The sequence below is a fragment of the Lontra canadensis genome, unplaced genomic scaffold (genome assembly GCF_010015895.1).
Source record: "Lontra canadensis isolate GAN:19392208 unplaced genomic scaffold, GSC_riverotter_1.0 scaffold99, whole genome shotgun sequence".
NCBI classification, from domain to species: Eukaryota; Metazoa; Chordata; class Mammalia; order Carnivora; family Mustelidae; genus Lontra; species Lontra canadensis.
In genome coordinates this window covers 1812357-1834908 of record NW_022631093.1, presented here as the reverse complement: position 1 = coordinate 1834908, position 22552 = coordinate 1812357, and the positions used below count along the sequence as shown (strand labels likewise).

General features: G+C 51.0%; 1 protein-coding gene across 7 annotated transcripts in view; it reads left to right on the top strand.

The window, feature by feature from the left end:
• The first annotated feature begins 496 nt into the window (after positions 1 to 496).
• Positions 497 to 22552, top strand: part of P4HA2 (prolyl 4-hydroxylase subunit alpha 2) — a 34302-nt gene continuing 12246 nt past the window's right edge. For 2 of the 7 annotated variants that reach the window (XM_032837563.1, XM_032837569.1), the window contains exons 1-7: positions 8997 to 9120; positions 9743 to 9839; positions 10199 to 10350; positions 13225 to 13362; positions 16901 to 17140; positions 18410 to 18603; positions 19388 to 19564. In XM_032837563.1, the coding sequence (XP_032693454.1) occupies positions 9039 to 9120; positions 9743 to 9839; positions 10199 to 10350; positions 13225 to 13362; positions 16901 to 17140; positions 18410 to 18603; positions 19388 to 19564 (1080 nt within the window). In that variant the 5' untranslated portion in view covers positions 8997 to 9038. Of the gene's footprint in view, positions 544 to 1088; positions 1223 to 6886; positions 6904 to 8996; positions 9121 to 9742; positions 9840 to 10198; positions 10351 to 13224; positions 13363 to 16900; positions 17141 to 18409; positions 18604 to 19387; positions 19565 to 22552 lie in introns of those variants that run through there. The other 5 variants (XM_032837564.1, XM_032837565.1, XM_032837567.1 and 2 more) reach the window with 5 other exon arrangements.

Sequence of the window (22552 nt, the reverse complement as noted above, 5' to 3'; positions counted from 1 at the left end):
CAGCAGGAGCGCGTGTGCCCAGCAGGACCCCTGAAGAGATGGGCAGGAGCGGAGGCCAGGGGAGTCCGCACGCGGACAGGGGCGCTCCCCACCGCACCCGCGCCAGGATCGGGTGGCGGGCCCTTTAGCAGCAGCCGGGGGTGCTGAGAAGGAGGGAGGGCCGAGTCCCGCAGGTGGAGCAGGGCTGGGGAGGCGGGCGCGGCGTACGTGCGGCAAGTAGCCGGCGGCATGAAGGGCGTGGATAGCGGCCCCCGCCCGCTCCCAGCGCCCGGCGCCGGGCTCCGGCGCACACTGCAGCCGGGACGTTCCCTGGGGTCGCAGGCGGGGACGACCTCCGGCCGAGTCTGTCAGGGCGCGGAGCCAGGGCAAGGGCAAGGGCAAGGGCCGGCCCGCGGGGGGGGGCAGGAGGTGGGGACGTGGCGACGGCTCAAGCGGGCGGGGCCCGGCCGCGGCGGGAGGCGGAGCCGCCCGGGGAGGAGGCGCAGAGCTGGCCTGGCGCCGCCGCGGGAGGTTCTGGAAGCGCCGAGAGCGGCGCGTGTTCAGGTGAGCGCCCCGCCCGCTCGGCGGTCGGGGCCGCCGCTGGGCTCGTGCAGGGGCCTGGGGTTGCGGGCGGTGCGTGCTGCCCGCGCGGAGCCGGGAGTTGGGGGCCGGGGGTCTCGCAGTCCGGGCCGCAGCTCCAAGCCCTTCGCCCTGTTTCTCCTCCCGTCTGGGTTCCTGTCCCGCCGCTTGCGTGCCCTCCCCGAGCTCGGGGTGGTGAGATCAGCGGCGCCCTTCCTGCCGGTCCCTAGGCATCCGCTCCCGGCCGGGCGGGGAACTTGGCCGCCCAGCGTCGTCAGGCTCCCCGGGAACGGGAACGGGCGGCCTGGCCCCGAGGACGGCCAGAGGTTAGAGGCGGAGGCGGGGCGGTCTGCCGGGCCCCGGGGGGGCCATTTAATGTTAGAGAGGTCCGCCTTCCTTCCTCCAAAAGGCTGGGAGTCTCTGGCCTTGGCCCGGCGGGGTCCTGCTTGGTGCTTGTGAAACGGGCTGTTGGTTGAGAAAGTTTTTAACCCCTCTAGACATCTCTTCCCAGCGTGCTTGTTTTTCCTCAGCAGCTGCGCAGACCTGTGGTAACTAGTTAACTAATTCGCCAGACGGACCCTTCTCTGTGTCAGAAACTGCAAGGAGTTGCTAGCCCAGTGAGGCAGACGGATTGAAGAGGAAAGTCCAGGTCCAGAACAGTGTGGTGAGTGCTGTGCTCGGAGGGAGTACCAGGCTGTGGCTCCTTGGTAGGAAACACAGGAGACACTTGGTAGGACAGGATGCTTCAGGCCAGAGGGCTTCCTGGAGGAGGTGATCTGTGAACTGGAATGGTCAGAGGGAAGCTGAGTAAGACAGAGGAACAGCACGTGTGAATGGGAGCAGACCTGGGCGCTCCAGTTGAGGCAAGGTGATGAGAAAGGAACATTTAATGGGATAGCTGCCCATGGACCCAATCCACAAGAGTTTCAAGTGAGAGGGCAGTGCCTTGTACTGTGTCCAGCATGTGGATGCTCTCAGCCTGAGCATGGATCAGGGCACTTACTACATCAGGACACTTGGGCCCTTGGCCTTTTTTTCTAATGTGGCATCTTTAAGATGGTGTAGAATTTTTGTGTGCCTCCCAAGTCTGAGGCTGGTGTCTTCCGCTGTGGAGGAACACCTAAGGCTTGTGCTTCTTAATGTGAACTGTCTGAGGCCTGACAGCCTCAGCCCCCTTGCAGCAGATCCTGGTTCTGTGAACAAGGGTTGGGGGACATGATTTTGTAGTGGAGGGCATTCTCACATGTCCCAGATTTTGCCAAGGTCTGCTGTCCACATAAAAATTTGTAGAATGTTTTTGCAAGCTGCTTCTTCTCACCCTGTATCACATCTGGAACAACAGGTTCTGTGATTTAGTTCTCTGTTAAATGAACCGAGGTTTCCTTTGGCTTGTGCTTAAATTGCCCCTGAAGTGTCTAGGGTACAGTCTCTCACTGTGGTTCTGGGGCTCAGAGCCCAGGTTCTTCTGTTCACTTCAACACACTCACAGGAGTGTGCTTTGAATCCTTTTTTTCTAGGGCTTTCTTATTCTCAGATGGCCAAGTATGTCCACTGTGCGGCCCAGCCAAGGAGGCCACGTAGCAAGGATGGAGTGGATTGGCTGGGGGCCTCATCCCAGAGAGGCTGTCATGTTGGGCCACCCTCATTCTCTGAGAGCTCAGCAGTCAGGCATGATGACAACTAGGCATTGCCTGGGACTTGTGATAGGCACTTTTACCTAGAAGGAGGGAGGAGGAAAGAGGCTCTGAAACAGGGTGCCTGGGAGAGTGCTTACTTAGCCACTGCTATAGCCTGTGCATAGCTGATCTCTGTTCATTCCCTGAGTACCTCCCCAGTTCCTGCATTCTGCTTGGAGTGTGCCTCAGGGTGGAATTAGGAGGGAGAGGAAGAGGGGAAGGAGGGGGTGGTGACACCCTCCTTGCCCACAGGTAGCTCATAATCTCCCCGAGATTGCTGCTTCAGCCTGGCAGCTGGCCGTGTGGCAGAGGAGAAGCTCAGAGTGTGACTACTCTTCAGAAAGAGATGGTGTGGGTGCAGCCCTGTGGAATGACTTGGGTGAGGGAATCTGGGTTGTACTCATTTCCTGACAGAGCCTGACTTTTTACTCTGCCCTCCCACGTCCATGGGAGGTTCTGAGGCTGGATGCAAGACCTTGGCCGATTTGTGGCCACGCTGGCTGATAGTGTACATTGGGCTGGTGGGTGTGTCCCTGGCTCTTGGGATCTGTCAAGAATTTAATTTTATGCAGATGGTCATTGGCAGGAAATGCTCTGATGCAGGCACGTGCAAGCCTAGACAGAATGCTAGAGCGAGAGTTAAACCGAGATTGCTTGAATCTAGCAGTTTGGATGTGCCCCAAAGTGGAATATCAGCCTGTTTTAGAGTGAAAGGGCTAGGGGCTCCTGTGGTCTCTGGGGTTTTTGCTGGGTATGTGGACTGAAGGATATGGTTTTTATTCTCAGAAGGGGTGGAGGAGAATGAAAAGTATGGACTAGACTTCTTGGACCCCAGAAGAGAGTTTTTATTCAAGTGGTGTCGTTGCCAGGCAGAGGATTAACTATTTGGGTAGTGAGTTCTCCACTCAGATCAGTCTGAGCCTGTTCACAGACCAGTACGTGTTCTAGACCTTTCAGGAAGTGCTTGCTAGAGTATTGCCCGCTCTGTACCTGGTACTCCCAAGGACCATTGTGTGGCCACAATCCTGAGACTTGGTACTTGTAGGAGCTCAGAACCAGTAGGTCAGAGGTAAGGAAATACAAGATATCTGAGAGTATTAGTCCAGTCCCATGCCTTTTGCCAGAGAGCTTTCTTTCCTTGATGAGCTACTGTTTGACCTGTTCCAGGGTTATTCCCTGATGGTCATTGTGCTGCATTATTTCTGATTTTGCTCTCTCAAGTATGTTTCATTTCTTTTGGCCCTTGTGGGATGTGGAGATTGCCTGGTATCTGCTTTGTTTTCATCTTGTCTGTCCCTTAGACTGGACTCTTCTTCTTTGCCAGGCGTTAGCCAGGCAGCTGGCGTCTTAAGGTCTACTGATGTTCTTCCAATACCATGGGTGCTGATGTCTGGTATACGCTGTGCTGGATGGTAGGCTGCCCACTGATAATCGCCATCTCCTTCAGTCTTCGCAACAACCCTGTGAGATACAGGTCCTGATCACCATGATATAGATGGGAAACAGGTTGAGAGAGATCTGGAACTCGTGTGAAGTCACAAAGCCAGGTAGTGATAGTGGAGTTGAGATTGAAGTTGGGGTTGTCTGACTCCTGACTAGACGGTACTGCCTTGCCTGGAGCTGGGTGGTCATTGCTGAGTGCCATGATGTCTGAGGCGGAAGTGACTGCTCACCTGAACTTGAGGCCCCATGGTGCTGTCCTCCTTTTGGTGGAATCCAACCCGGAATGTCATGCCGCTGATTGGTAAACCTTGATAAAGTCCTTCACCTGGGCAGGCCTGCTCGGCTAGGTCAGAGTGCCTCCTCCTTGTGGGAGACCCTCGGGCTGTAAGGCAGTAGATGTTACTGAGTGGGACTGAGTGGTTGCAGTATCTGATGGAAAGTGTGCTCTGGGTTTGAGTCTCAGCTCTGCCCCTGATGTATGGTAGCAGGTTAGGTATGTGGGAAACTCTTGCTCAGCCTCACTTTTCTAGCTTCTGTATCTGAAATGGAGATGATTGTCTAGTTTACATGTTTTCATGAGGATTAGATGGTAGAAATGAGAGATTTTTGGAGATACAAATTGTGGTTCCCAAAAAGCAGAGCCTGAGGCAGTGCTTCATGCCTTATTGGAAGGTGCAGAGCAGCAAGGGTAAGGGAAAAGAAACCAGAGAGAGAAGGCTGGAAGGCACAGGGTGGTGCTTTAGGCAGCTGGCCAGTAGCTGCCATGCAGGATATCTCTGGGGGAGCTCTGCAGAAACTCCATGCCTGCAGAACAGTTTGTCAGTGGAGGCCTCATGAGGGAATTTATCTGCTGACCTCCTCCTGTCTTCTGTCTTCATTGGTCAGAGTTGCTTCATGGGAGTTAGCTCCCTCTTGCTCCTTGGTTGCATTACCCGAGTTCCCCAGCAGCCACAGAGGAGGCCAGTACAGTATTTCTGTGGAGTTTGGAAGTACAGGAAGAGCCAGAGATCGGGGACCTGCACACACTTCCCCACTGACTCTGAGGCCTGGCAAGAGACCCAGGGCCCGGGAGACTGGTGAGGCCAAGAGGCTGTGAAGTGGGACGTCGGAGGCATCCTATATATTGCTTTGTGGATTGTGTTCTCATTTGTAGTCCCTTCTTAAGAATTAGTCACACTTAGATTGCCAAGCCTCTGCCAAGCCCCTGACTGATGGTCCAGTTTGGACTTTGCATGCTGATTTTTACAGCCTTCTCTGCTCCTTCATTGCCTAGCTATGGAAGCAGGAGACGCTGTGGTTTTGATGGTACCCAAGTGGGAGGTACAAATCAACATGTTTGTATACCTGATAGAGAAGTATAAGGATGGATGCAGGTGAACATCGAGGTTTCAGTGAAGAAAGCCCTCAGTGAAGAATATTTTTCCATGTGAGGTAGCATCCGAAGCTGGAAACCTAGAGTCATGAGATGGGGCTGGGGAGGGCCATCAGGCCATGTCATGCAGAGTCAAAAAGGCCCCTGGAGCTAAGGAGTTTGGACTTGATCCCGAGGACAGTGGAGAGAGAGACCAAATGAGGAGCGGCGGTAGCCATGCTGGCTGCTTTGTAGAGCAGAGGTTGGCTGGGGGACGCCAGATGAGAGGAGAGACCGGTGGGGGAAGGGGCCAGAATGGCTGTTGGAAGGAATTGGGGGTGGCTCAGACCAGGTTGATGATTAAGGCCTGATGTCAGGTAAGGAGAGTAGGGTGCCTTCCGTCCTTCCCGGGGCCCAGCTTCTGGGCCTGAATGGACCTCCATGTGCCTAAGCTCTGGGACCTTCTCTCCACAACTCACAGGTCCTCATGGCTTTGGTGTTCCAGAGTTGGCCACACCACTGGGAATCAGGGCCACTGGGGGGGCGCCTTTTTCAGACAGGTTTTTGCTCCTTCACAGAAGGCAGGCCACTTCTTGATTAGTGCCAGGCAAGACCTGGTTGTACTCTGCAAATCCATGTTCAGTCTCTAGGCTGTTAAATACATTGTTAAAATTCAAGCTGTTGCATTTGGGTTGCAGCTGGGAGCTTGGCAGAGGTTCGTGCCTGATGAGGTAAGGGGAGAAGCTAAGGACGCTGCTGGTTTGCAGCTGGAAACCTCTTTTCATGGCCATTTGGCCAGATTGTAAATGTCCTTTCCAAAGGGCAGGCTTGTTGGGGCCTCTGATTATATGTCTTGGAATTTGCCTGTGCTTAGAAACAGTGCTGGTCACCTGGTGAGTGAATCATTGTCACTGGGGTGTTGGTGGTCTTTGGAGAACCTCCCTGTGGGTGTCCAAACTTGGGACTTACTATGCATACAGTGTCCATTCTTAACAATGTATAACAGTCCATTATGTGGAAAAAATGTAACATTTTCTGTTGTTGTTTCTAACTTGAACAAGTCTGTGGTGAAGCCTTATTTGTTGGATGCCTGATATGGGTCAGACATTGTTCTAAACTTGAGATGCAGAGCAGATAAAATTCAATATTGGTTTTCTTCTTAGGCTTGATGCCACTTTGTGTTTTGTTTTTCATAAAAAGAGGTTTGATGTTGCCTATTTCCAGGTCTATTCAGCATGGATTTATGAGGGTTCCTGGAAGGGCTTTTGGCAGCACTGGACACTTGGGGTAGGGGAGGGGTACTGGGCATGCATACACATTCCCACCTACTCTGTCCCAAGCAAGGTATGAGATAGGATTGGGGCCAAGGCAAGTAGGGGATTGGCCTTTCCCACACTGTGGGACAGTTGCTCTTGGATGCTACCTCTTCCCAACCTGGCCCTAATTAGAAAACTTTTCATACAAAGCCTGTAGCATTCAGGGTCAGGACAAGGGAAATGCTGGGACTCTAGGGCATCCCTGCCTGAGGCGACAAGTCTAGGGGCTGCTTGCGGGTACCTTGCTCTCTGACGATTGGAGTAATCTTCCCCTCCTCCATCAGAGCAGGACTTCACAGGCTCTTGGCAAGCCATTTCTCAGAACCCCATCTGTGATTCTTTGGGGCTCTGCCTCTGGGCTGGTATTCATGGATGGGCTTAGTCTAAGCCAGAGAGTACATTCCAGAGAAATGACAGCTGGTATTCATGTAATGAAGGAACCTGGCTGCTTTTCCCTGAGTGCTGTACGGCATGAACCCTGGACATTATCACCAGGAGGATTTGAGAGGAACACAAAGATGTCTCCCTCCCTTGAACTTGTCACCCCATCTCTGAAGAGGTATGCCACTGCAGCTGGAGACACAGCAGGGGAGAAATGCTGGGCTCCCCTCCTTCCAAACATGTCTGTCTGGTCTCCTTCCAGGGCCCTGCTCTTCTACCATCCCAGACAGGCAGCTGGCTGGTCCCTCACGTCCACAGATCCAACCTCTTGGCCCTGGACTTTACTGTTCCTTCTTTTTAAAAAAAATTTTTAATTTGTATTTTTTAAAATATTTTATTTATTTATTTGATAGAGCAAGAAAGGGAACACAAGCAGGGGGAGTGGGAGAGGGAGAAGCAGGCTTCCTGCTGAGAAGGGAGCCCGATGTGGGACTCAGTCCAAGGACCCTGGGATCTTGACCTGAGCCGAAGGCAGATGCTTAACAACTGAGCCACCCAGGCACCCTTTACCATTCCTTCTGTTTACCTATAGAAGGTGCTTTCCTGAGTTAGTTAAGCCTCTTGAGGTAAAAGGAACATATAGTACTCTAGTATATAACATATAGTACTCCTGTAAAGGGGCTTCTGTAAGCACAACGAGAGGCTTTCAGGAATCCTGGGCTGGAGATACAGAGGATGTGAAACCTGGGAGCAGACCTGTGGCTGGAACACGGAGGACCTGCACTCCACCTCGGGGCTGATGGCCTGCTCACCTCTCAGTGACTTGCTTTTCTCTGCTGCCCTAACTGTATAATTCATTGCTTAGCCTGATACTCTGTGCCCTGCAGCAGGTTCTGGCCCAAAAGACGTGGCTCTGTGCATCTCGGCCCCCAACACCTAGGCCACTGACAGGCCATGTTGATGGCTCTGCAGACATCTGGCAGGGACATGAACAAATGCAGCCATTCGTTCATCCTCTCCTCTTTCTGATAGAAGAACCCGTTTGGGGTTGGGCCTTGTGGTTGGGCTGAGCCTAACCTGGAACCACAGTGGGTTGGAATTTCTTCTGAGGCGAGAAGTGGTAGGCATGACTGTTTGTCTCTTAACCAGAGCAGGCAAAAAATGAACTGGCATTAGCTCAGACTTGGAATTCTGTCAGGTAAGGCTTCCATTTTGGGGAAAAGCATTTGTATTTTCTTCATTTTCCCCTGTTTTCTCTTAGTATATTTCCATGGGGCTTGGCTGACGTTGAGCAGGAAGAGAAGGGACTGGTAGAGGTGGGGCTCAGGTATGTGCTGGGTTGCTTGGCTGAGCTGGGAGACCATGTTCAAAGCTTCTATTATGTACTCAGGTCCCCTGCCAGTGGAGCTTGCCCCAGGTTGTGCCTGCTGCCCTCACAGCTGAATCTGGCTATTTCTAGGCTAACGAGAAACCAGAAGCTGGTCTTGCATCCATGTCAGCAGTCCATCCCATCCCAGGGTTTTGGCCTTGCATGGCTGATTGCTTTTTATATCCCAGGTGCCTAACTTGGTAAATAGCCCATGTGGATCTTCAGCAGATATTTGTGAGTGGTGACTTGCTAGCGAGGATAGTGTCTGGTGAGGTGGCAGACAGGAAGAGTAGTGTCTGCCCAGAGTGCCTGCTCCCCACGCTGCCTTTTCTGTGGCCAGGTGCAGACTGGCAGGGGGCGGTTTTATTCCCCTCTGGCCAGCCATCTGCTATATACCTCATTTTGGGTGTGGGTTCTCTGGAGCCTATTGTGGCACATTCTCTTTCTGTCATTGTTTCTCCTGTCCTTTCAGTCTCCTCACATGCAGAAGCTGCATGTTACCTGTGGGTCCCCAGCACCAGGCACTGTCCTGACACATGGGTTGGAAAGAAAGACCAAAACAAGACAAGCAATCTGTGAAATCAGAAGGGGTGGGCTAGAATCTTGGACTAACTATTGGAAGCAGAGGGGACTGTCTCCCACACCATTCAGCCTTTCCATGTTGCTGGCAGTTACCGGGAATCGGGTGCACAGGGGCTCTCCCAAGGGGACATGGCCTCCCAGAGCAGGGGCCAGAATTGAGCACACATCACTGGTTGCACATCCGGGCCTCTTTCCACTGCTGGTGCAGAATATCCTTAGTTTCTGTGTCCTAGGTCAGGATTTTAGCATGTTCGGTGTATCTTTGTGCACATGTATATGTATGTCTTCACCTACGTTGCTTTATTCACCTGTTGATCCAGTGGCTGTCACTGAATGCCTTTCAGACACTGCTCTCTGTGACCATGAAACGCTGGGTGCCCACATTGCTGGTGGCCTGGTTTGGTGTCCTGGGCTGTGTGCAGGCTGAATTCTTCACTTCTATTGGTATGTGCCAACAAGACTATCTTCTTGAGCCATCTTTGGCTCAAGTGCCAGGGAATGTCACCACCTGAAGCCCGTTCTCACTCAAGGTGGGATGGCTCACCCACTGGTTTTGACAAGTTCTGGGGAAAGTAGGCTTTGTGGAGCTGCCATTTCCCCTTCTGAGGCCCTGATGACCTGAATGTCCTTGCTGGGAGCCAGCTGTCTCAACTCCTCTCCTCTCTGAGAAGCACAGGCTGCTCCTGGGCTCCCTGGCCCTCTGACTGTCTTTGTCCAGGCCAGAGAGTGGTTCTGAGCAAAGAAGCCCTTAGGATGTCCAGGCCCTGGTGACATGACCAAGCCAGGTACTGATAGGAGAATGAGATTTGGGGCTTCTTCCTTAAGGCTCTCCCAGTGTGCTCATCTAATCCTCCCCTGGGTGCCTCCACCCCTGTCTTACTGAAGCTGGGGGCCAAGACCATGTGAGTGCCTTGCTCCCCTTTAACTCCCAAGTCCCTTTGATCCCGAGAGAGTTGCTATGCTAGTGATCCAGAGGACTTGCCTCTGTGCTGGTGTTCTGTGCCTCAGGAAGGGGGATGGATGTCCTTGATCTGTTTCTTACTGGCCCTTTTCTCTTTCCTTGCAGGTCATATGACCGACTTAATTTATGCAGAGAAGGACCTGGTGCAGTCTCTGAAGCAGTATATCCTTGTGGAGGAAGCCAAGCTCTCCAAGATTAAGAGGTATCTGATGTCCTAAGCACCCTCTGCCCCAGAACCCATCCAGGGTGCTCATAAGAGGAAGTGCTTGAGAGAGCCATGAGGGGCTGGCCTGGAGGTTACTTCATGCCAGTTCTCCAGAATGGCTCAGTGTACCAGCTAAAGACTCCCTGCTTTTCCCTTCCCTATTTAAGAGCCTTTTTGCATACATGAGGATTCCCACCTCTTCTCTAGATTAAGGGGCTACAAATGTCAGTGGGGAGTTGCTGTATTCATTTTATATTGCCTCTCAATAGAAAAAGGGGTTTCACCAGGGAAATTACCATAGATCAAGACCTGTGTGAGTGGGCATGTTAAGTCTTCCTTTTCCTCTCTTTCCACAGCTGGGCCAACAAAATGGAAGCCTTGACCAGCAAGTCAGCTGCTGACCCTGAAGGTTACCTGGCCCACCCCGTGAATGCCTATAAACTGGTGAAACGGCTGAACACAGACTGGCCTGCACTGGAGGACCTTGTCCTGCAGGACTCAGCTGCAGGTGAGGAATGGTGAGCAGGTGCTTTGGGGGCCAGTGGTCTGTGTGCCCGTGTATGGGGTGCGTCCGTCTGAGCCTGTCCTGGCTCTGCCATTGTTGGTGGGCGTGTGCGGTATGTCGATATGCACCCTGCCAGGCCTGTGGCCATCTCCCTTTTCTGGGGGTACCTAGCAGTTGGCTGTCCTTGTTTTTAATATGTAGCAATAATCAGTTCTTGCCTTGTCCTAGTGTGTTCATTCCCCCTTTTTTACACTTTTTTAATACTTTTTAAAAACGTGCTTTACTCGTGTGTTTTTGTAGAAGAGTTAGGAAATAAAATGATGTAAGTAAATTAGAGTTCTTAACCCAGTTGTCTAGTGATAAGCACTATTAAAATTCCTGTCTTCCTAAACTCGCATTTACATTAAAAGAAGAAATGGACCCATTCATATAGTCCAGGGAGCGCAAACTCACTTGCTTTGCGGGATGAAACGAATTAACAAAAGTGAGTCAGGTGGGCTGGGTGATGGGGCCAGCATAAGCTGGGGATTATGGGCCTCATCTAAATTGATTCCCATTCATACCTTTTAGAAATAAACATATCTGTAGGCAGATTTGTGCCATAAGCATACAGTGATTTCCTGAATTTTCCAGCTTCTTTAAATGTCTATTAAATGTTATAGGGCATGGTTTTAATGGCTACATAGTAATAACTCAAACTGATATAGTGTGAAATTGGTCAAGTTAGTGGATGTGGGATTGTTTCCAAATTATCAGCAATTGTGCATATACATCTTTGTGCCTACCTCTGATCATTTTCTTTTATTAAATTCTTTTTAAAGTTTATTATTTTTTTTTTAAGATTTTATATTTGAGAGAGAGAGAGAGAGTGACTGAATGCACAATGAGGGGTGGGGAGGGCAGAGGGAGAGGGCAGAAGCAGGCTGCCGACTGGATCCCAGGACCCCGGAATCATGATCTGAGTGGAAGGCCAATGCTTAATTGACTGAGCCACCCAGGCGCCCTCTCTGATTATTTTCTTAGTTTAAGTTCCTAGAAGTGGAATTTAGGTCAAAGTATGAACTTTTTAAAGCTTTAAAGCTTTGACCATGCTTGGTATCGTTCACTGTGCTGGTATTTTTTATGCTCTAACATTTTCCTCTCAGCAGGAGGTGGTGGGGCAGGCGTGGAGGTGGGCCCTCCTGACTCCAGCCAGCCCTGGGCTCAGCCTCCCGGACTAAGTGCCTCTGCTCGCCCAGTCGGGGGTGCTGATTAACTTCAGACTGGTTGTCTCTGGCTGAGCAGTTCAGCGTATGAGGCCAGACTGGGCTGGGCTTGGCTGGGGGCAGGGTGGCCTCTGGGGAGGGGTTGGTGAGTTGAGCCTGGCTGGAGCTGTGCCCAGTAAGCTCACTGCCTCCAGAAGCGGTGGCTGCCTTTCCCAGCCCCTGTCTTCCATCCTGGGGCTGTAGCTCAGAACTGGCTGTTCTGCCGGCACTCCAGAGCCCGACGGGTAGAATAAGCCTGCCTGGGTGACCTTCCGCTCCCTAGTCTTGCTCTCCACACCCCGCCCCCACTGTCAACATCTGGTTCTTGTAGAAAACCTTATAATTACCAGAAGGCAGACAGGACAGGCCCTGAGAGCAATAGGTTGTTTTCACCTCTGATTTGAGAGTTCTTGCCTCTGAAATGAGGGGGACGTGCTGACGGTGTGGCTTTTTCTGGGGGCATGTTTTCTTTTTCCTGAATTCCAGACTCTGAGAATCCCTGACTGGGCAGCCACCAAGAAAGGCAGGATTACAACTTCTTGATCCCTGGGTCCCCAGGCATGGTTAGAAGTGGGTGTTTGAACCTGAGGTCCTAAGAGTAGGTGACCATGGGTACTGCTGCCCTGAGGAAGAGGCCAGGGAAGAAAGGACCTTGGGGTTCCCCTCCCAATTCTTAGCTCATAGGTAGCATTGAAACTCCTGAATCAGTTTGGGAAGGCCTGGCCTCCACCTGGAGTCCTGAGATACAAAAGGTGCATATCCTGCTTAAGAGCTAGGGCTTGGAGTCCCAGAACAGCGTCCTTGGGCACGTCTCTGGCAGGGGCTGGCCTAGGTTCCAAACTGTGGCCTTGTGCACTATATCCGGGGAGCTCATGCCTTTGAGCTCATGGCAGGTCTGAGTTGTGGGAGTCCTTGAGAGAGCAATAGGAAGAGCCAGTGTGGTCTCTCAGTGTGCTACAGTGGGCTTGGGCAGGCCCACCTCAATGCTTGTTCTGGCCAGATGGTCCCCCAGTCCCTAATCTGGAGGATGGAGACAGCACTAAATCCCCCCAAGACTGTCATCATCACCTTTCTGGATGATAAGTGCCAGTGGTCAGTAATCAGTGGCTAGCTAGGTTCCCTGAGTTGACTACTTCTGTCCCTTAGACTCCTTGACCTGGAATGTGGGCTGGAGGTCTGTTTATCTGGTCCCCCCAGTGATCCTGGATTGAGGTTTTCCATGTGATTCATTTTCCATTAAGTGGAAAAATCAATAGGTCCTCCGTGAGTCTTCTCCTGTGTCCTTCTCAATTACTGTTTCTGTCCTCTGTCCCTTCTGTCTCCACCAGATTTGACTGAGTGCTTTGGAGCCAAGACTCTCAGCCTCCCACATGTTAACCGGTTTGTGGGCCATCTTTGTTCAATTCCAAATGAGCAGTACAGGCAGTCCGTACAGTGAGGAGGAAGAAAAGAGAGATCTTCATGGACTGGAGCCATCAGGGAGGGCTTCCTGGAGGAAGGGGGAACCGCCTTTGAGGGAGGGGGCAGGGAGATTGCACTAGCCAGAAACCCTCCACTGGGTACCTTTCTGGTTCCAGGTGGAATTGCACCCCTGGATCAAGGGTAACCTCTTGTTCTCACTCTCATTTGGAAGGTTTTATTGCCAACCTCTCTGTGCAGCGGCAGTTCTTCCCCACTGATGAGGATGAAATGGGAGCTGCCAAGGCCCTGATGAGACTTCAGGACACGTACAAGCTGGACCCAGACACGATTTCCAAAGGACAACTTCCAGGTACCTTACCACTCTAGGCTTTGCCCATGCACTGGGTATGTGTCTACTGTGGCCTCTGGACAGAGTTGGAGCCACCACCATCTTGTGGTCTTTACCCTCAAGCACACCATCATCTGCTGGTGGTGATGCTCTCTTGGGTTTCCAGTTGGTGCCAGTCCCCCCCCCCCATTCCCATGGCAGCCACCTCCCCTCAGCTCCTCCCCTTCCCTCCCTCTCCTCTCTCTTCTCTTCTCTCTACTCAGAGAGAGCCAAGGCTGCTGCTCAGAACCCCTCGGCCTCTGCCCCCTGAACACTGCTCAAATCTTCTTCCAGACCTGCTTCTGTCCCCACACCCTCTGATTTCTTTTTGACAAAGACTGATCTCTGGACTCACTGCCCGGTGTCCTGTGTGTCCTCAGTTACAGTCTCTGCCTTGTTCCTTCTTGGCCCACCCTACTTGGCTCTTCCCCTTGAGCTCACACACTGTGGGTTCTTACTAATCTTACAAACCCCTCCCTCAGGATCCAAGGCCTTTTGAGTCTCTGGTGCTGATGGATCTGTTGGTTAGCCTAACCTGGCTAGGCTGCTGGACAGTCATCCACATGCTCTGTGTTTCTTTGCTTCCCAGGTCCTCCTGAACACACAGTCTGGCCTCTTTGCTCAGCATCCACTGATCCTGTCCCTGCCTGGTCTCTAGTGGCCACTCAGCTGCTAAAGCCAGTGGCTGAGTTTCAGGCAGAATGTCCTTTAATTTTTTAGCAGTGTTTGGCACATTGATTGTCTCAGTCTTCCTGATACTCTCTGAATTCTAGGGTACTGATCTCTACTGCTTCTCTTTTTGGCTTTCTGCTCGCTCGCTCTCTCTTTTTTTTCTAAAACATGCCCCTTTCTCCTGATTACCTCAGTATGATTAGAATAAGGTATATTTGGTTTGGGGGACTGTTAGAGGCCAATAAAACATGGGGTTCAGTTAGACCCCATTATACTTTGGATGTCACTCACCCTTGAGGACCCGGGAGGAGGCACAAGCCCAGGGAATCACAGTATGTAGGACAAAGAGACACTCTGCTGGCGGCTGGTTAAGGTCCAGAGTTGTAGCACTGAGGAGTCTGGTGAGCCAATGTGATGGAGTGTAGACTTCTTATTCCTGCCTCTGTCAAATCTTAGATCAAGCCAGGCCACGAAGCCAGTGAGAGAAGGTCCCTTAGGGCACCTGCAAGATGTGTTCCCAGTGTAGCTATGAGAATGGTTGGTAGGAGGAGAGAGCCACACCCAAGCATTGACCTTGTACATTCATTTAACAGATCCTTGCTTGTTCTAGAGGGGCAGGGAAGGTGGATTTTCTTAGGTAGAGTTTTCCCTGAGCACCTTCTGCAGGTGAGCCCAGCCATTTTCATCAAATGTACATAGATGACATTCACATCTGTGTTTCCTATCAAGGCTTATCACCAAAGATTCCAACTATTGAAGACAAATGCCTTTGGGGTATCTCCACTTGGGTGTTCTCTGGGCTCCTCCAAAGTCATGTGTTCCAAAGAGAAATCCTCATTGCCTTGTGAAATGTTTACCTTCCTCTCTTGCTCCTTGCCTGAGCAAACAGCAGCTCTGGCCACTGGCAGCCCAAGTCAGAATCCCAAGGCTGATGGATTCTGCCTCTCTTGTGTCGTCTTTACTTGGAGGCCCTGACTCCAGCCTCATCACATATTTCTCAACTGGATTATTGAAATAACTTTCTGACTTTTCTTCTATCTCCAGCTCACTCCTTAAAATCATTCTCCATGTGGTCTTAAGTGCATCTCTGTTTATATCAGTTCCTGATCACAAAGCTTAACTTTAAGTGCTAAACCCAAATTCCTCCTGTGTGTGGTTTTTGAGGTCTTGTATGGTCCTCTTTCCTGGGCCTACTTGCCTATCTATATTAAGTTTGTACTAAACTACCCACCACCTAGCTTCCTTGCCTATCCCACCCGATCAGCTAGATCTCATGTCTGATTGCCCTTTGGCATTCAGTTCTCTGAATAAAGAGCACTCTCTAGGGAGTGCTATCCAAAGGCGTAGACTTTTGGTGGGCTTCTGGGGAGGATGCTGAATATCTGGGAGCTCTTCTTCTTCTTTTTTTTTTTTTTCTGGGAGCTGTTCTTTACCTTCTTGGCCTCTGTAGGATATGTGGATTATAGCTACTGATTATTAGCATCCTGGAGATCATAGAAGACATCTTTATGTGTCATCTCATTGACTTCTTGCCACCAGTTTTCTAAAATTGATGGTATTAACTCTAGACCTAAGGGGACTGAGAGTTAGAGAGGCTCAGTAATTTATCCATTGTGACACAGCTGGTGGGAACCCTAGCGAGGCCCACACGGAGCCAGCTTTGTGCAGCTGGCTCAGCTTCTGTGTTATATTGTGCCTCATTGTGTGTTCTGGAAACCTGCATAGCTAAAGGAGATCTGTAGAGGCCCAAGGATAATGACCAGGGGCTCAAGGAACCCCTCGATCACTAGCCCGTCTACTAACTCCATCTCGTGTTTACTCTCTTCATCTTCCTATCCCACAGTGCCTAATGCTGCGCCATCACGGTGAGCAGACCTCTGTCTTTGAAGTAGCCAACCCATTGCAGTAGGTGTTTCATTGTGGACAGAGCCCCACCTTGGACATTAGGCAGAAGGAAGCTCCTCTAAGGCAGCTCTTACATGTCACCCATGTCTAGGTCTGTTAATGGGATTAACAGAGACTCCCCTGCCTTCCAGGGAGGGTCATAGCCCTTCCTTCTTCTGCATGGGGCCTGCTTTTTCATTGTTCCTTGAGGAGTACACTCATGTCCCTCCCACCTTACCCCTGCCCTGCATCCTACATTTTCCCATAGTTAGCATACTATATCTCATCCTTCTTGACCTGAGACTATTTTCACAGTCACTTTCCAGTATGGAGCCCGTAGCAAATAACCTGTGGTCTCAGGACCTGCAGTGCTGATGCTCACCAAATTCCCCGCCACCTAACGGTCAAAGCTGGCACTGCAGTCTTGGCTCTGACCTCCCTTGGCATCTGTCCCATTGCTCCTGCTCTGTTCCTGCTACCTCTCCAGTCCTGTTCAGTGTCATTCATTGTCCTTTCTCTGTAGGGTTCTGGCCTTAGCCACTTTCTCTACTCTCTTCTTACAGTCTTGCTGGAAGTGGTTATCCCCACCCATGGCTTTAGCTGCCATCGAAGTTCTGTTTTTTATATTAACTAATTTTTCTATCTTCTAGACTCATAAGGTCAGCTGCCCAGTAGATATCTCCTCTGTGGCTCACAGGACCATCATACTCTCCTGAATACTGCTTCTTGGGCTTCTTCACAACAGAGGCCCCTTCCCACATGGCAGAACAGGAGTCTGTGGCCAGGAGATTGGCTGTGAATCCTGGTCCCAGGCAGGCCCAGCCTGCTTGTGCTTACTTAGAAGTCTGGGTGGGACTCTGCTGGGATGATGCCCCCCTTCCACTGGCCCAGGCTTCCTTGTGGGAATCTCTCTCCCCAGCCCAGCGGCTCTTTAGAGCCTGACTGTTTGCATTTCCTGCTGCAGGAACCAAGTACCAGGCCATGCTAAGTGTGGATGACTGCTTTGGGATGGGCCGCTCGGCCTACAATGAAGGTGACTATTACCACACAGTCCTGTGGATGGAACAGGTGCTGAAGCAGCTCGATGCTGGCGAGGAGGCCACCACAGCCAAGGCCGAGGTGCTGGACTACCTGAGCTATGCTGTCTTCCAGCTGGGTGACCTGCACCGTGCCCTGGAGCTCACCCGCCGCCTGCTTTCTCTTGGTGAGGAAGTTCTAGGGGAAGGTCAGAGCTGAGGGGGTGCTGGCAGGAGAACTGGTTACTCCACCAGCTACTACCTGACCACTCTCCTGGGACTGAGCCACTTTGACATGTTGCCTGGCCAGTGACCCGAGCCTTACTGCTTTCAGGCTCATTCTGGCTGCTGGTTAGCTCTTTACCCACCTCATTTCTGGCCTTAGCCCTTGCCTGGTTGCTTATGGATATAGTCAGACCCGTGGCTCTCTATAGTCCCTTTGAAAATAGGAATCCCATGGTGCAGTGCAACGGCTGCTCTGCAGGGTGAGCCTTCACGTGGTCAGGAGTGGCTGGGGAGGCAAGCCATACTTCGCAATTGCTGCAGTGATTGTGGCCTGACCCGTTCATTCAGGGTCCGAGGTCTTAGTGGTGGGACTTGCTATGGCATTGGTGGTGTAAGTGTCTTGAGGTGTTGGACTGAAGGAAGTTAAAAGCACTGTGTTTTTAAATCCTGTATCTTCTACCTTTTACTGATAGATGGGATAATCATAATCTGGAATTCACACAGATCATCAAAGACTTCTTTTGCAGCTGCTTTTCATGGACCTTGAGTCTGATGCCAGCAACCATATGAGTGTTCTGCAAGACTGATGTGGGAAGAGAGCTTTGTAGATGCTATCATATTAGTAAGAGCCTTGGCCTGGGAGTCAGGATACCTGGTTTCCTGTTCAGTCTAATCTTTGCCTAAATCTATTAGTATCTTTGGGCCTTGGTTTCCTCACCTATGGAGTGACACAGTAATCCTGCCAAGCTTGCTCCTTTGTGTTGTGAGGCCCACAAGATGAGGCTATGGCATTGTCATGTGGCTGTTCTTTTTGCCAGGATTTCAGCCTGCCTTCTCCCTGTGGCCAGCATGTGATCTGGTCACCAGTAATGGATGTACTCTAGGAGACGGATGTAAGTGACTCACAGCCAAGTTGGGAGGAGGTGGCAGGAGTCTGGACTGCTTCTCTAGACCTGTGCTGTTGGGCCCTCCAGGGCGGCCTGAGAGGAGAGCCCCCCGTGTGGCTAGCTAGGTGGCCTCCTTGGTGTCTCCTTTCCCATCTCTGGCCAAGCCGGAGAGCCCATGTTGGCTTTTCTGCTCTGACCAGCGAGCCCTGGTAAGATGCTGTGGAAAGCAGAATGCTGCGTGCAGATGAGCTGCTGGGAGAGAAAACTGCTTACAGAATAATTTCTCTAAATGACCTAACAGATGTTTGTGGTTTCCTTTTCCTTCTTGTTCTTTGCTCTTTCTAGACCCGAGCCATGAACGAGCTGGAGGAAATCTGCGGTACTTTGAACGGTTGTTGGAGGAAGAAAGAGAAAAAATGTTATTGAATCAGACAGAAGCTGGGCTAGCCACTCAGGAAAGCATCTATGAGAGGCCTGTGGACTACCTGCCTGAGAGGGATGTCTATGAGAGCCTCTGTCGTGGGGAGGGTGTCAAACTGGTGAGATGCATGGCTAGGTCCCACATGTGGACCTAGACTTTGGCTCTGGATGGGGAGATTTGGGAATGATGTTCCTCTGTGTGTAGGCTGTTTCCTCAGTATCTTGCCCAATTCTTTGTAGCATCTGCTGAGGCTGATGGGTAGGTGTTCTCTGAGGTATAGGACAGGAGACTGTCTCCCCCAATGTCCCTGGCAGAGTTTGAATCCTCTCAGTTATTGCTCAGCTCCCTTCCCTACCCAGCATGCCCAGCTTCTGCTTGACTCACACTCTGAGGAAAACCATGGGTGTGGATATGCCCCATGGGAAGCTGTGGTCTCTGTAGTGAAGACGTGGCCATAGCTAACAGCTCAGCCTCCAGTGTCACTGATTTTTGAGAGCCCTGGGATCCCAGTGCTTCCTCAGTAGGCTCAAGTATGAGGCGGTCTCTGGGCCTTGTCCATGTCTGTATCTTCATGCCTTCCACTGTTTTTTTCACCTAGAATGGCCTCTCCCCTGCCTCAGTCCTTCTGACTTACTCATATCTCTGTGAGAAGGCTCAGGGATTAACCTTGTGCTGCAGGACCTGTAGACATGAGGAATTTTTGCAAGAGAGGAAACATTGCATGATTTGTGGGGGTATCATTTCTCTCAGTCAAGCTGTGGGACTTTTGTTTCTTCTGTGGTGGGGCAGGAGGGAGCAGCTCCTGGACACAGGGTATGAGACCCACGTCTGCAGCCAGCCAGTCTGGGGCTGAGGATTAGAACTCATTATGCCCAGAGCCTGTTGCTTTGTATGCTCCCCAGACTCCCCGGAGGCAGAAGAGGCTTTTCTGTAGGTACCACCATGGCAACAGGACACCACAGCTCCTCATCGCTCCCTTCAAAGAGGAGGATGAGTGGGACAGTCCACACATCGTCAGGTACTACGATGTCATGTCTGACGAGGAAATCGAGAGGATCAAGGAGATCGCGAAACCCAAAGTACGTGTGTCTGCAGTTCCTTCCTGGGCACCTTATCCCCGTTATCATGGGGTGGTTTGTTTGCTTACTCCACTGGCCTTTGCCAGTGTCTAGCGTAAGTCTGCTATCTGGGTCCTGAGGTACTAAAGACTCAGTTTGATCTTGTGGGTTCACGGTCCAATGGTAAAGAAAACTGAAGGAAGCAATGTGGACAGCCAAGTGCTATGACAGAAGGACTCCTGGGGAGCAGGGCAGGTCCACAGTGGGAAGGGTCAGCTCACCTGCTGGGGGGCTGGTGTGTGGGTGAGTTTTGGGGAATTGCCATAGGGTCCTGCCATCCTGGGTCATGTGGAGCTCCCAGTTAGTGCCGTGAAGAAGTGACTGACATGGACAATGAACATCTTTACAGTGTTCAGTCTTCTCATCCACACTCTGGTCTCTCCATTTATTCATATCTTATAAAATTTATTCATATATGCTCAGTACATTTCTTGTTAGGTTTATTCCTAGGTAGATTTTTTTGTTGTTTTTTTAATCATATTTTTACTGCTTACATCATTTTATTAGTTTACTATTTTATATGCTGAAGTATTGATTATAAAAATACATTTCATAGTAAGAGCAAATGTTTACTGAGTTCTTTTCTTTTTTGGAGATTAATTTATTTGAGAGAAAGGGAGCAGTGTGAGTGAGAGAGAACACAGGTCAGGGAGAGGGGCTGAGGGAGAGGAAGTAGCAAGCTCCCTGCTAACATGGGGCTTGATCCCAGGACCCTGGGCTCATGCCTGAGCTGAAGGCAGATGCTTAACCAACTGAGCCATCCAGGTGCCCCTGGGGTGGTTTTTTATTTGTTTGTTTGTTTTTAAGATTTATTTGAGAGAGAGAATGCATGAGTGAGGGTGAGCGGGGGAGGTGGGCAGAGGGAAAGGATCTCAAGCAGACTGCCACTGAGCCTGGTGCCTTTTCAGGGCTCGATCTCACAACCCTGAGATCGTGACCCTAGCTGAAATCAAGAGTCGGGTTCTTAACCAGCTGAGCCACCCAAGTGCCCCTGTTTTCTGAGTTCTTAAGTGTGATATAGGCCTTGTTTTAAGTGCTTAAACATACATTAACTATCACGTCTGGTAAGCGCACTGTCACTGTCTTCATTTTACCCACAGGGAAACAGACCCCTGCAGAGTGCAGCTAGTTATTCAACTTATTACTCTTTTGATTTTTAGCTGATTCTCTTCATTGTTCAGACACTGTCATCAGTTGCAAATAAAGATTGTTTTCTCTTTCCTAATAATTATATTTCCTTTGTTTTTATCATCTCATTGAACTGCCCAGAACTCCCTGAGCATTGTTAACATTTGGCATCCTGGTCTTTTTCCTGAATTTCCTGGAGATCACTCTGGTATTTCGGTGCTAAGTATGCAGCTGGCCATCGGTTTTGTACATGCGTCATTAGGCTGTAAAATTATTCTTGTATTTCTAGTTCATACAAGATTTATTCCCTTTTGACGTCATTCAGAGAACCACTTCCTACCATGTCCCCACCCTTTTCCTATCACTGGTGATTACAAGGGGGGCATTTAGCTGGAGCCTCTGTTGCTTTGTGCCCGATAGACTTGTAGTGGCCAAGAGACCCTACACTTGTGGAGAGACGGAAAATAAGTTCCCATCCTGGCCCCCCTGCACCTCATCTTGAAGCGACCTTGGCTTGAGGTACAAGGACATCTAGCGCCCAGAATCAGCCATTGAGTTTGCTGAAGGATGGTCTAGCAAGTGTGTGTGGAGAATGGGGACCAGTACCCACCCTTTCTACTCCCTGGGTCAGCTGCAAAGTCCTCCAAGGAAGAAAACTGTTTCCCTGGTTGCCAGGTGAGAGAGGCTTTGTTATGGTAGGACCTCCTGAGATTGCTCAGTTGTCCCTCAGGCGAAGGCACTAAAACATTTCTGTGTGTGTTTTCATGCTGGGTGTGTATGTGCACGTGTGTGGCAGGGGCGGTGTGGGGGGAGTGTTGGGAAAACTTGTCTTTGAATAGAAGCCATGACATGGGCTGTCACAAGCTGACTTCTCCTTTCTGGAGCCTGTGAGAGACAGATGCTATTCTGACTTTGAAGTAGAGCCCATGAGTTTAACTTGGCCTGTGGAGAATGCCTGGCAGCTGCTCTTTTGGGTCCATGGCCTGCTTTCAAAATAGCCCTGCCTATCTCTGGGAGGAGAACACAGCTGCTCACAGCCTCCTTGTGGATGTCAGGCCAGCAGTGAGGCTTAGATGTTTGGATGGGGCTTAGCTGCAGCTGCACTTGTCATCGGGAGGAATCATAGATAGGAGCTCAGGGAAGCCGTCTGTCCCGGGTGCACTGTCACGTTGCCAGAACTGGGTGCAGCAGTACAGTGTCCTGGCAAGGTGGTCTCCTGGCCAGTCTTCTGGTCTATCCACACCTCTCTATCTCTTCTGCCATCGACTCTTGCCTTGCCCTCTGCCTGGAGCTCCTCTCTGGCCACCTTGTTACCACCCCAGCCCTTCGTTAGCTCTCCCTGAGGTGTCCACATTGTGATTGTGAGTGTCTGTTACCTGCCTTCCCTGTTTCTTGTTCACCGCAGACTTGCTTCCAGGCCTGGTCTCCACTTGCCTCTTTGGCCTCTTCTCATCTTAACCTCTAACGTCAAATCCACGGTCATGGTGTCACACCCATTTTTGTGCCTGAACCTCTGCATTGCTGTTCTGTAGTGCTCCCCTACCTGGCTAACTCCTGCTTACCCATTAAGTCTCAGCTAGGTGGTCTCCCCTGACCATTCTTGACTGTGTAGACTGAGCTTCCACAGACATGAAGCTTACCTGCTTCCAGCTCCTCCCGTATTGTGCTGCGGGGTTAGGCAGCTAGTTTTCTGCCTTTCCCACAGACTGAGCTGTGTGAGGGCACGGGCCATGTCTCGGTCACCTAGTGTAGCACCAGCCACATAGCAGGTGCTCATTAAGTATTTATTGAAACCGGGGGGAAGTGCTGTTGGGGTGGGAG